The 13923-nt window shown below is 35.2% G+C and overlaps 1 protein-coding gene across 1 annotated transcript; it reads left to right on the top strand.

The window, feature by feature from the left end:
- Positions 1–4902: 4902 nt before the first annotated feature.
- LOC121253658 (protein CUP-SHAPED COTYLEDON 3) lies at positions 4903–8507 on the top strand. Its single transcript, XM_041153659.1, has 3 exons — positions 4903–5166; positions 6983–7248; positions 7761–8507. Exons 1-3 carry the CDS (start codon positions 4998–5000, stop codon positions 8196–8198), a joined length of 873 nt encoding a protein of 290 aa, XP_041009593.1. The 5' UTR covers positions 4903–4997; the 3' UTR covers positions 8199–8507.
- The last annotated feature ends 5416 nt before the right edge of the window (positions 8508–13923 follow it).

Genomic DNA, 13923 nt, shown 5'->3' with positions numbered 1-13923 from the left:
CACACAATATTACACGTATTGAGTCTCAGTTCTATTTTATCTGTGTTTCTTTTATAAATTTGGATTCTAAAATTTTTACCTTTTTCAATAGTTTACACATAAACTTGTATGATTATGTAAGTAAAATTATAAGTATAAATAGTATTTTCTTAAAAAAAAAAAAAAAAAAAAAAGTAGTTCTACATGACTTAATTACAATTTCAATGCTAACTAATGTTTAAGAAAGCTTTTGAGAAGATCACATGCGTTTTTTCATAATAATGGCCAATTCTAAATTACAAGTTAATATTTTCAGATTGAGCATGATTTTCAGATAAAAGGTTGTCTGGTACTTGCCGTCTCATTAAACCAATTAACGTGAGAAAGGGTGAAAGATATATGATCTCTCTCTCTCTCTCTCTCTCTCTCCCGACGTCAAAGTAATTATTAATTTCAGTTCCCATTGAAATATGCTTTCTAATATTAAATACTCATGATGATCTCGAATTGAATTCTTGGCGATCGAGACAAGTATATAATTACTTACAGGAGCTCCTTATTTCCCTAAGGAGAAAAATGAGAGGGACAGACGTAGAAGATCGAACACAAGATTAATATATATATATATATATATATATATATAACAAAAATAAAATAGTTGAAAAAGGTTTTCTTGTAGCTAGTGATCAATGTACTGATCTCACACCGCAAATCTTAGAACATATATATATATATATATTAATATATCATTTGATGAAAGGGTACGTACATATTATAAAAAAAAATATATATATATATATATATATTATATTGTGTGTGTGTTTATTTATTTGTAGGAGCTATATATATAGATATATTGCCTTGAGATTATAATAAATGAGAATTCTATTTGCAGTTTCTACTTGGGGACTGTATGTGTAGACCTTTTTTTAAATGAGAAAAAATATCATTTTAGGAAGGATATTTTTGTAATTTCAAAAAATTTTAAAGATAAAATTATTTAAACTTGTATTGCAATCCCCAAATAGAGACTGTACGTAGAATTACCCATAATAAATTGTAGGGCCACGGAATTGATTTTGACAATCGATAGTACCCCAAAATAGAAGAAGGAAAATTCTAGGGATGCCACGTAATTGATGCCAATGCATGCTTAATTAGTTGGCAGGTTTTGATTGGATATTATACATGCTTAATTGACTGGATACACAATTATGTATAGATTAATCATATTAATTGGACCCACTTTTATATATAGAATTAGCGCGCGCGCGCGCGCGTATATATATATATATATATATATGATAATTAATTTTTATTGATTAACTTATGGAAATGATCAATAATTCAAGTAAAAGTACGTTTTCAAAGGGAAGAAATTAAGGAATTAGAAGAAAGAAATTAGTGGTTCTTAAGATGATCAGATCGATCGAGGAATATCAAACCGTCACTCATTCTCCAACATTATATCCATCAATCATGATCATCCTGATCTACATGATTTTCTGGACCAGCTAACACAAAAAACCCCCCTCCTTAAAGAAGGAAATTAAAAAAACCCTAATCCCAGAATGGACATGAATTAATCCTTTAATTTGTATAAAAAGCATATCATGTGTGTGTGTGTATATATATATATATATATATATGATTTAATTCAGAATAATCTTTCACGTCAACAACTCTCTAGCTAGCTATATATGACGTATAATAATGCTTAGTATCATGCGCTCTATACATTACAAGTGTCTTAAGCTAGGCTTCATGTGTTTGGGTACTCCCGTTAAATTAGGCCAGGTTTCTGAGAAAATCGTCAAAAAAACATGATTAATTTGCTGCACCAAGCTAGCTACCTGCTGACTACATGAGTCATAATGATCGATCTCCACTTGTTGTCACCACAACTACGTCTAGTGTTTACAACTTGTTCAAGAAAACTCATGAATGTCGACCCATTGCTTGACCTGAGTCATGATCTCAGCCATGTTGTCAATTCCTTATGTCAATTATATGGAAAAAAGACCGCTAAACATCATCATCATCTCCCTTAAAACTCCTAGTTCAATCATTTGAAATACATAGCCAACCAATTACTCGATGATCTTTTAATAATTTTCTTATGTGTGTCACTACAAGATATATAAGAAAAATGAATATTTATGACGGATTATTTACAACGAGAATGATTATTTACGATAAAAATAAATTTATTTTAGTAAAAAATAGTCATTTTGATTGAAAATAATTCATCACAATTAAATAGTTTCTTTATTTATTTATTATTATTATTATTATTATAATGTGTATAAGCTAGGTGCATGGTCGAAAAATAACCTATTATATATCCAACAGGGCCAGTACTAGTAGTACTAATAAGGTGCACAAGAAACCCTACTAGCTTGAAGAATTCTTAGGTACTTAGCATTAGTACATGAATAAATGTGTTTTTCTGTCACAATAAATGCCAGCTAGACCCATGCATTGTGACGGCCGGCCCCAATCGTCCCATCATATATGGTCTCGATGACATACATAATTGCTTATATATATATATATATCTACACATTCATATATACACTATGACAAATTAATAGATGATATTCCTTTTGTCCAGCATATTAATTCAATATTATTAATTACGCACTGAACACCCTGCCAATACAAATACCACAAAATTCATGAATCATCATGATCCATACATATATATATATATATATCTATATATAGATAGATAGATAGATAGGTATATAGATAGATAGGTGTAGAATGAATGGATGGGGCCCGATGTCCTTCATCATTAGTGGACCCCATGACCAAAGAATCTGTATGGCCCACATGATGATGAATTCATGCGTCGATACAAAATAGTACTCCCGTCTGGTCTGTGATCGAAAATGATTAATGTAGCAGATGGGACTCATAAATTCTGAGTTCATGGTAAATGATTTTTCTTTGATCTTAATTATTTTCATATGCTGTCATTCATATTAATTCACACGCGTGCTCACAACATTAATTGGATCTAATATTGGGGCATTTTCTCAAAGAGCTAGGGATCGATCATGTGCATGCTAATCATAATAAAAAAATTAAATACAATAGCATATTATATAATGATTCTTTTCTATATATATGATTAATATTAGGTACAAGTATCAAATGTATAAATATTTTATAAAAATATAAGTCCCATAATAAGAAAGAAGTGATTTTTTCCTACTTCTTATTTTTTTTAATTTTTTTTATGGTGAAATATACTTTTTTATAAAGTACTTGCGCATCATTTGTGTGTATATATAGAGAGAGAAGGGTTATGCTGCTCAACAATATCCCACACCACATATCATACATCTCATATCTTTTATTTATTTTTTATTCTTATTAAATTAATTGAATTATTCTACTCATTATCTATATACCACATATTTACTATGAAAAAAGTAAAAAAAAATAAAAAAATTAAAGAGGTATAGTACGTGGAATGTGGGATTCTAAGTAGAATTATATATATATATGTGTGTGTGGAAAATAATATACACCATACTGTTATCTTACTTTCATCTCACTAAATAAGATGTGATATATTTATTGTCATTAAATAATCATTTAGTATATATTTTTTTATCATCTAATAGTAAGAAATATATCACATATTAATCAATATATATATATATATATATATATAAATTAAAAACCGTTTACAAATTGGATAATATTGCGCGTTTGCCGATGGCACGAAATTAAATACGTAAGGATAATAAGTTAACGCAAGGATATTCTGCGTACGTACATGGACCAAGCTAATTGGATTTTCACAAATTTTACTAAAGTCATGACGTGAAGATAGTGCACAATATGTAATAAAGTCACGTGAACATAGTGTAGATCAATGGCGCGCGAATTAAGCTTAATTTGTACATCCATGAAGGAAATTAACTATATATATCCAAAAGGAAAAGTGACGTGAAGATTTGAGGGCAAGAAATCCAAAGGGGTTCTTGATCGAATTAGAAGCTAGCTATTAGAAGCTTGTCGTTTTTCAAGCACAAGATCATCATAAAATTAACGATGAGTACGTACACGCAAATTTGGCCTAAATAATAAAAATATTTAGAGAAATATTTTAATCACAAAGAAATTTAAAATAAGTAAATGTATAAATTAAATTGATCACGTGCACGGGCGCCTGATCATGCGTGGTATGTTAGATTATAAAATTATTTTTGTTATAAAATAAATCTATCATATCATATAAAACTATATATATAGTCAGGTTACGGGTATATATACTTTTATGATATCTCTTTTATGTAGTTGTAGCAATTGTCAAAGACTAATGTGTGTGTGTATATATATATATATATGTATGTATGTATGCATGCATGCATGCATGCATGCATGCATATATTTGGCAACGTGTATGGCAGGTGATTCTCCACCTAAACCGACGTTTGTCTTTGTATCCATAAAGATTCTTACCTCTCTCGAGTAATTAATTGTCCAGATAAAAAATCCCAAATAAAAAAGGAGTACTTTGGAGGGTTTCTCTCATAAAATGGCGTTTGGTTTGTCCATATATATAGTGTACCAATCCCTTCTACTCCTTGAAGATTTCTTGTAACTTTGGTTTTTCTTGAAACTTCCTAATTACATATTATAAACTACGTACAAAATTAGCATGGCCTGCCAGATCAATAGGACGTACAGTAAGAACTTCTAACCAGCGGTGAAGACATTTATTTATCCTCGACGATCCTAACTATATATACATATACATACATATATATATATATATATATATATATAATACCAACCCATATTCTCATATATATTTCAGGTTTCCAAACATAAAGAAACCAAAGCTTGCTAGCTTCCTTCATTTTATATCTAGAGTCGTCCGCAATATTCCATAAGTATACCTCCTACCATAGATTCTGCTCTGGAGTACAAGATATATATAAAAACCATTTCATTTTCTTTGCTACCAACTCTTTTTCCTTCCATAAAACGACATATACATGGGGCTGAGAGACATCGGAGCTGCGCTCCCCCCGGGGTTTAGGTTTTATCCTAGTGATGAGGAGTTGGTCTGCCATTATCTTTACAAAAAGATAGCAAACGAGGAGGTCTTGAAGGGTACTTTGATGGAAATTGACTTGCATACATGTGAGCCATGGCAGCTTCCTGGTACGTTTTCTTAATTAATTACTTCGATCGATCCATGGTTAATTACGAAGTTTTTCTTTTTTTATTTATTTCTTCGTTTTCCTTTGGTTGTTTATAAATTTCTGATCCCCGGCCGCCGTCACTTTAATTTTCGTCGGAATTCAATCGTTTGTATTGTGATCATAAAGTTTGAGCGATCGATCGATGAGGTATGGTACTACTCATGTACTCTTCTGGCTCATGCCTTGCTAGCTTTTAGCATGGATCGAAGAAGATCATATACAGATCATAACTTAGAATTATTGAGTTTCTGTACGAGGCATGGTATCTATATATGTCGGCAGAGAGAGGACAAACAGTCAAACATGCATGGACCCTTTTTCTCACGGGGGAGAGAGAGAGAGAGAGAGAGAGCTCCATTAATTCAATCATTTATCTGATTTTACTAATAACTTCTTGATTGGGTAAGCTGACAGGAAACTCCTTTGGCCTTTTCTGAGCATGTTGTAAGTTTTCTTCATAACTAGAAATTAATGGCTAATTCAAACCCAATAGTACTCCTTGACGATGATCATCGATCTCAAGTTGTCGAGTGAGCATTATTGAAAGATCATGATCATAAAGAATATTGGAATTCATGCTTGCTAGTTTTCAGCTGGTTTAGGCGCAAACTGCTGCCTTGCTAATTAATTTGCTCTATGGGCTGTTGCATGATATATCGATCCATGCTAATTCGATGTGTCTGTCCTGAGCATATTCAGAGAGTAAGCGCCGGAAGTTCCAGCGCACATGCTCAGCTGGCCCGTTATGATCATGAAGGCCGGTAGGACCAACTTCATATGAATGGTACCGGATGTGCACCAGAACTTCAAGCACATGCACTGAAAATGATCTTTCAGGGCGCTTGTCGTTGCAGCCAAAACGAACACTCAACATCTCTTATCTCTTAGTAAATTTTTTCTAATTCTTCATTTATTTAATTATTGGAAAATTAGATTAATGTATAGATATATGGTAAATTTGAATGCTAGCTGAACCTTCTTGCTTCTTGCCTTGCGAGTTACGGTTCAAGTAGTAAATTGGTTTACCCAAATAAAACTTATTTCATAAGCTAATTAAGGTGGCAATGCATATTCATGCATGATTAATTCGATCGTCAGCGAGCCATATATGTTAACTCATCAACGTAAGGTGATAACTACTGGAGCTAGCTAGCTAGTGATACTTATTAAGAATAGACGCTTTCCGCACTATTAATTTGCAAGCCATTAATTTTATATATATATATATATATATATATATATATATTTCACCACCACACACACACACATATATAGTTTAATCAGGCAAATGAAGAAAAAGATCAGAGAGTCATGAACAGTACTCACGTTCACGCATGAAATTGCCTATAAACCTTAGTACTAGTCCTAAAAAAAAATCATTAATATTCTTCCTTAAATTCGACACCACATGAACTTCAGCTTCCTTAGACGAAACTCATTAATTAAGGTGACATAGACCTGCCATCTATTTAATCTTTCCGATCCATAGATATTTGATAGTCTAAAATATTCCCAAAATCGCGTGAAAGCAAAGGTACACGTGGCAAATAAACTTCAACGTATCCAAATTTTAGCCAGCTTTTATGGCTGTCTCACCTAGTGAATTATATTTTATCACACACACACACATATATATATAATAATAATTTGCTACTACTTTTTTGTTTTTTTTTTTTTTTTATGAAGTTATTATTATATATATGTTCATCTAAACGATAAACTAGCTTACAGCTAGCTTGTGTTCATGAATTATGAACATTATATAATTAATGCAGAGGTGGCTAAGCTTAATGCAAACGAGTGGTACTTCTTCAGCTTCCGGGACCGTAAGTATGCGACGGGCTTCCGGACCAATCGGGCAACAACATTTGGGTACTGGAAAGCCACGGGGAAGGATCGAACAGTCCTCGAACCTATGACACGCGAGATCGTAGGGATGAGAAAGACTTTGGTGTTTTATAGGAACAGAGCTCCAAATGGGTTCAAAACCGGTTGGATCATGCATGAATTTCGGTTGGAGACCCCACATATGCCTCCTAAGGTCTGATTCAATCTCCTTTAATTTTTCAAGCAATATTCTTTATCTAACTACACGCAATCACGCAGAAAAACAAAATTTTATATAAGAGAGAGAGAGAGAGAGAGAGAGAATCCTATGTAAAGAAAAAAAGTTTCATGCATCTTTCAGAGGACACTGAAAGGAAAGGGGACGTGAAAGTTGTCCATTGACTTTGTTGCATGTGTTGCCACTTGAGAGGGGGAGAGAGAGAGAGAGAGAGAGAGATCAGCTAGAGCTCAATAGAAGGGAAGTATATACTATAAGAGGGTGCATGCATGGAACTTATCCATTTCCTTTGTCAGATAAGTTGCAAGACATTTATCCAAAATTAGGTCATGGGGAGATTAAAAGGATGCTACGTACGTACGTACGTACTACGTTTGTAAATAGTTCCAGGAGAAAATGTACTACTTATGCGCGCATGTCATGTTTCTGCTTACAGATCATCATGTGTTTCGCTAATTATCATCAAATTATATATATTCTGATGACAGGAAGACTGGGTGCTGTGTAGAGTATTTCATAAAAGCAAGGCTATAACGCCAGACTTGGAGGACAGCACCAAACTCAGCCCACAGCTTATGTTTGAGACGACAGCATCATGTGTCCCTAATTCGCTTATAACTTCAGCTCCATCTCCTGATCATCCCTCTAACCAAACCGTGCCTTGTGGGTATAACCAAATCACCTCTTTTGCTTCAAGTAACCCCTCTCACCAAAACCAAAACAATTCCCTACTCAATCTTCTTCAGTTCTCTCAAGAAATCGCAAACAACAACATGAACAACGAAATTAGCTCTAAAGGTACTGATCATGATGAATATGGGTTCTTATGGGACATGAATTTGGAAGAAAGTAGTTTGGAAAATGGGGTCCCTTCAAACTTGGAAGAGATGAGATACGAGATCGACAACAGCATGGTTTTCCTATGAAATATATACATATACATATATATATATATATTTATGTATGTATGTATATTATAAGATTGATACTAAACACATAATTAATTCGTTGATTTGCAATTTAAGTATATGATCATGATCATGTTGTAGCTACTACTGCTTGGCTTTGAGAGACAAGCAGTAGTACTTATGCTTGATTTGATATATATTAGATAGTTTATTCGGAGTGTATTGTGATTAGGTTTTGTATCTTTTGTATACTACAGTTGTGGAACAAATTATATGTCCTGTTGAATTTATATTACTCGACTTTGAATAATATCTTTCTTGAATTCATTTTCCACAAATTATTAATGAAGCTAGCGAAGCTCGCATGCATATTGTACGTGTACCGAAATAATTTTGTAGCTAGTAAAATGTGTTGGGGACACTACAACAGAAACGGCCTTTTGTTAATTACAACAGAAACGACAAAATAGTTATTACGTCTTTGTTAAAACTGTCGCAAATTAACAACAAAAAGGGTCCAATTTCATTATAATGTGAACAGTGTAAATTACATTTGCGTCGATTTATTTGTATTTGCATCGTATTTATATCGACGCAAAAAAACTAGCAAGCTCCATATCTTCAGCGGCGATTTCACTCAATCGTAAAATCAATTCATACTATTGCAATGGACATTTTATCTTTTGTGTCCAATTTTTTGACACAAAAGAATATATATATGTCCAGTTCACCAATTTTCTCCCAAACATTGACAAACCCCAATTTTCCTCCAAACAGTTCACCAATTTAATTCCAAGCTTTGACATCGATTTCAATACCCATCAATGAAGGAAGTTGTTTATGCAGATTGATCAAGTCGTGATATTCACATGAAAAATCTATCTCCTTGTTAACATCGTGTTTCGCACGCCTTTAGATCAAGTTCTGACAACTCAGGTCTTTAGAAACGGGCTTGCAAAAGATATGGAAGAAGGCAATTAGGAGAGGGCAGCCTTGGGGCCGGTTAGTTTAGGATCCCAAAATTAGTAAATATTCTTGAAAGTTAGTAAATAAGTGAAAGAGTCTATGGATCAGACAGTGTTCCTCATGTTTGGGGCTTGCTATTTATACCATGGGTATGGAGAGGTGCAAATCATGTTTGTCTCCACAGAATTCGTGCCCTCCTACTATTCCTACTGTTAGAGTCTTTTAATTCGGCTTGATCATGTGATGGCGCCATTAATGTGACATGTAACTCGATAGTAGTGTCATTAATGCGATGTAGTTTCCATGCTCTGCTTTTATATCTTGTGAGCCGTAGATGTTCCCAAGTCAGCAGATATTGTCCTGCCAGTCACTAACCCATTTTTCTGGTTGATAATTTATTTTAAGCATGGCCCCAGCAACCCTGAGGTCAGGTATTGGGCCGAGGTCCAATGGGTTTTGTGAAGTGAGGAAAATTCACTTACAATTATCCCGTCAATTCTCCTTGGACATATCCAAGGGGAATTCTTTCCTCATTCCTTTAGTCCTTGCACTGCAAGACTACTCAACCTCTTTTGTTCTGAGCTGGGTAATGGTTGGTCTCCGACTTTTAGGGTTGTATGGTGATGGTTAGGTTTCGCATTGAATGACGTCTCTTCAGTTCTCTCATCATGACCTCGTGTCAGGTAGGCATTTATTTCTCATGTCGTTTCAACAAATGCCTACCTCGTGTCATGTCAGGTAGGCATTTATTTCTCATGTCATTTCAATAGATATACTCTCGTGTCATCTTGCCTCGGGAGGTCAACTATCAATTTTGCCTATATAAGGCCATTTCCCCTTGTCTTGGGAAGTCTTCTCCGACTTCTTGCGGGGTTTAGCCTTAGTCGAGGCCTTCGCCCTCTTCTGTTCTCTGCTCACTCCAGCTCCTTCTTTCTTGGTTCCGTCAGGGTCGAAGAGTGTTCTCTGCATTGATGAAGTTGTTGGTCTAGTCCATGAATTCCCGTAACATCAGGAGAGTCCTCCTTGCCAATTCAGCCATAACTTGGGATCGCGACCAAACCCCTCCTAGAAGCACCGCCAATGTTATCTTCTCGTCTTGGTCGTCAATGGTTATGCGCTCCTTGTTGAACCGGTTAGGTAGAAATTTAGGCTTTTGTTCTCCCTTTATTTGATGGTGAGGAGGTACGCCACCGGGCGCCGCCTTCTTCGACTCGACATAAACTGAGTAAAAAACAATATGGCTAGCTCGTCAAAATTGTCTACAGATCCAGGCTCCAGAGACCCGAACCATATATTTGCTGGCCCCTTCAGGGTCAGCGAGAATGCTCTATATACCACTTCGCTCAGGAAGCCATGCAGCGTCATACAAGCCCTGAAAGTTTGTACATGCTCTAAAGGGTCCCTTCCTCTGTTGTACATTTCCATGGCTAGGACACTGAACTTTGGTGGTAAGGGTACAACCATCACCTCTTCCATGTAGGGTAGACTAGTGCTCGCGAGCAATTGGTCTACTGATGATATGTACTCATCTTCCTTTTTATCTTCTCATATTTGACTTTAAGACTACAGAGCTCATCCTGCATGTTCTTCTGCTCCTCCTTCCTATTTGGTCCAGTTTGTGTGTTCCGGGACCCCATATGCTCACTATCGCTGGACTCTACTTCCCCATCCTGCACCTGTTGAGGTTTTTTGAGTTCCTCGTTTTTTTTACGAAGCGTTTGCACCTCGTCGGTTAACGTTGTTACCCATTCCTCCATATTTTTCAACCTTACTTCCATGGCTTCCTCGATGTCTCTTTTGAGCTGTCCGAAATGGGTTGTCGCAGGTATGTGAAATACATGTAAGATCTACAATGATCCCACAAATGGTGCCACTATTAACGTTGTGTTTCGCACGCCTTTGGGTCAAGTTCCAACAATTTAGGTCTTCAGAGACGGGCCTGCAAAAGATATGGGGGAAGGCAACTAGGAGAGTGAGGCATTGGGGTTGAGGAGTCTCTGATGCCAAAGTTAGTAAATATTCTTGGAAGTTAGTAAATAAATGAAAGAGTCTAGGGATCAGAGAGCGTTCCTTGTACCTGAGGCTTGCTATTTATACCATGGGTTTAGGGAGGCGTAAATCGTGTTTGTTTTCACGGAGTTTGTGCCCTCTTACTATTCCTGCTGTCAGAGTCATTTAATGCGACATGGTTCTGCGACGGCGCCATCAATGGGACGTGTAGCTCGGTAGCGGTCTTATTAATGTGGTATGATTTTCAGGCTCTGCTTTTATCTCTTGTAAGCCGTAGATGTTCCCAAGTCAGTGGATCGAGAGTTCTCCGCATTTCTCGTTGCGTTCCATACAAGTTCCCAGGTTTAGAATGCGACCGAGCGATCTCAGGCTGATCTTGTCCTGTCAGTCACTAGCCCCTTTTTTTGGTTGACACTTTGTTTTAAACATGGTCCCAGCGACCCTGAGGTCAAGTATTGGGTCGAGGCCCAATGGGCTTTGTGAAGTGGAGAAAATTCCCTTACACTCTTATTCTAATCTGATCTCCATTAAACTCCTGTTTTACTTACAACTCCATTCAATATATTACCCATATCAATCTAATATCTAAAGATTGTTTTCTGTACTCTAATATTTTGGCCATAATTTATTCACCAATATTGTTATGTGCTCTAATTTTTTGTCTAGAAATGTATTAGTTTTGGAGCATTTGTCCCTCTAGTTTTCTAATTCCATGCATGATTCGATTATCAATTCTCACCTATATAACTTGAGTATTTGCATCTTTTGTTCTATATTAGTTGGCCTACTTGAATTGTTGCATTTCTTGCTTATATGTCTGCAAGATGATTGGGCATCTTCATACTATAGGTTGGAAAATTGAATTTTCCATTTTACCATCACTGCATATCATTTGTTTGATTAAATTTCTGTAGACCATGCTTAATTTTGAATCAAGGGAAATCTATGTAGTTTCTTTATAGCCATAGCATCGTAGGGACATGAATGGGCTTGTTGTAGAAAATTATGTTTCTGTTGGTTTTCTGGAGGATGTGTTTTGAGATGGGATGGGGCCTCTTCTTATAGTGGGTAAATGTTCATTCACCAACTAATGATCATTTGTCACAAGGTTAGGGTCAAACATTTGCAATTTTTTTTTTTATGCCCAGCATCTTAGTTGGATGTTAATTTAATTTCTTTTTTGCACCTATGTTTGATCATCTAGGTTAAGCTAGCATTATCACGTCTTCAGTTTTTATGAATAATCTAACTATGAAAACTAAATTAAGCAATATATATAGATAAGATTGTTTAAAACTTCAAATGGCACTCACATAGTATAATAATGCTTCATATCATACAATGATGTTATTGTAAAATCTATTAAAATTATCTTCATGTCATACACTTCCATGCATTTAATATAAATTCTATTTGAAAAACCACTTGTGTATGGTTCAAATCTTGAACTCAACCACTTTCAATTTGGATTTCTCGAGCTATTACTTGACTGCCTTTTTAAGGTCTATTTTATCAAACATAAGCGAATCCAAATTCACAAGTTGAGTTCCTTTTTTATTATTTATTTTTTATCTCATAATTTTTTAATATGAGCCCCTAGTAACTTGTATGATTTGAGGGTAATTGGAACATCTACTTTAGGGGCATCTTTTAGGAAATTTTTCATCAATTGGATGTCATCATTATGGCTATAATTTTTTAAGACAATTAGTAAGTAACATGATTTTAACTGTAAAATGCATATTAATTAATATTCTTGCCCCGAATTCCATTAACTTCATTTGGTCAATAAATTAATTATAATTCAAAAACGTACTTAAACATATATGTGGTGGTTATCCTACATTAGTGGCAGCTCATTGTAGTGATTTTAGGATAGTGAAAATGGTGACGATGGTTACATTGACGACATCCATGAAATGTTAGGTGATATTCATGCTGCTACCGCCGCAGGTGTTGATGAAGAGATGGTTGCACATAGTGGGGGTCTTAGCTTGATGCAATCAGAACCAACCACTTTTGAGAAACTGTTGGAAGATGCTCGGCGTCCATTTTATCATAGTTGCACAACCTTTTCAAAACTATCATTTATTGTAAAGTTGCTCTACATCAAAACAGTTGGTAGTTGGAGTGTAAAGTCCTTTAACATACTTATTAAACTTTTGAAGACTGCTTTCCCTGATGCACTCTTGCCTAACTCTTTTAATGAAGCACGGTCCTTAGAGCAAGGCTTGGGATTTAAATACATTAAAATACATGCAAGTCCAAATGATTGCATACTATGTTGGAAGGAAAATGCCAACAAGAAAGAGTGCCCAAAATGTAAGGTGTCTAGGTGATTATCTACATCATGTTGGCGACGGCCAGTACCCCAAAAAGTATTACGATTTTTTTCACTAAAATCAAAGTTGCAGAAATTATTCATGTCCAAGAAAACAACAACTAGCATGAGGTGGCATCAAGCACAAAGGGTGGGAGATGATAACACTTTGAGGCATCTTGTCGACTCTGAAGTGTGGAGGAAATTTGATAGAGATCATCCTTGATTTGTTGGAGATCCTCGCAACGTTCGGCTTGGTCTTACTAGTGATGACTTTAACTCTTTCAATAATATGTGTAAACCATATAGCATATGGCTAGTGATTCTAGTTTCATATAACTTGCCACCATGGTTATGCATGAAAGATTCATTCTTCATGTTGTCATTACTCATACCTTGTCCTAAGTCACCTAAGAATGAAATTGATATTTATCTACGCCCATTACT

Source organism: Juglans microcarpa x Juglans regia, chromosome 2S, assembly GCF_004785595.1.
Source record: "Juglans microcarpa x Juglans regia isolate MS1-56 chromosome 2S, Jm3101_v1.0, whole genome shotgun sequence".
NCBI classification, from domain to species: Eukaryota; Viridiplantae; Streptophyta; class Magnoliopsida; order Fagales; family Juglandaceae; genus Juglans; species Juglans microcarpa x Juglans regia.
This window is presented reverse-complemented; position numbering and strand designations above follow the sequence as displayed.

What these genes read in the sequence shown, in the direction of transcription:
- LOC121253658 (XM_041153659.1), top strand. Translation starts at nt 4,998, where the DNA reads ATGGGGCTGAGAGACATCGGAGCTGCGCTCCCCCCGGGGTTTAGGTTT. An exon ending in TGAGCCATGGCAGCTTCCTG is followed by an intron (nt 5,167 to 6,982) that starts GTACGTTTTCTT and finishes TAATTAATGCAG; the next exon opens with AGGTGGCTAAGCTTAATGCA. An exon ending in CCCCACATATGCCTCCTAAG is followed by an intron (nt 7,249 to 7,760) that starts GTCTGATTCAAT and finishes TTCTGATGACAG; the next exon opens with GAAGACTGGGTGCTGTGTAG.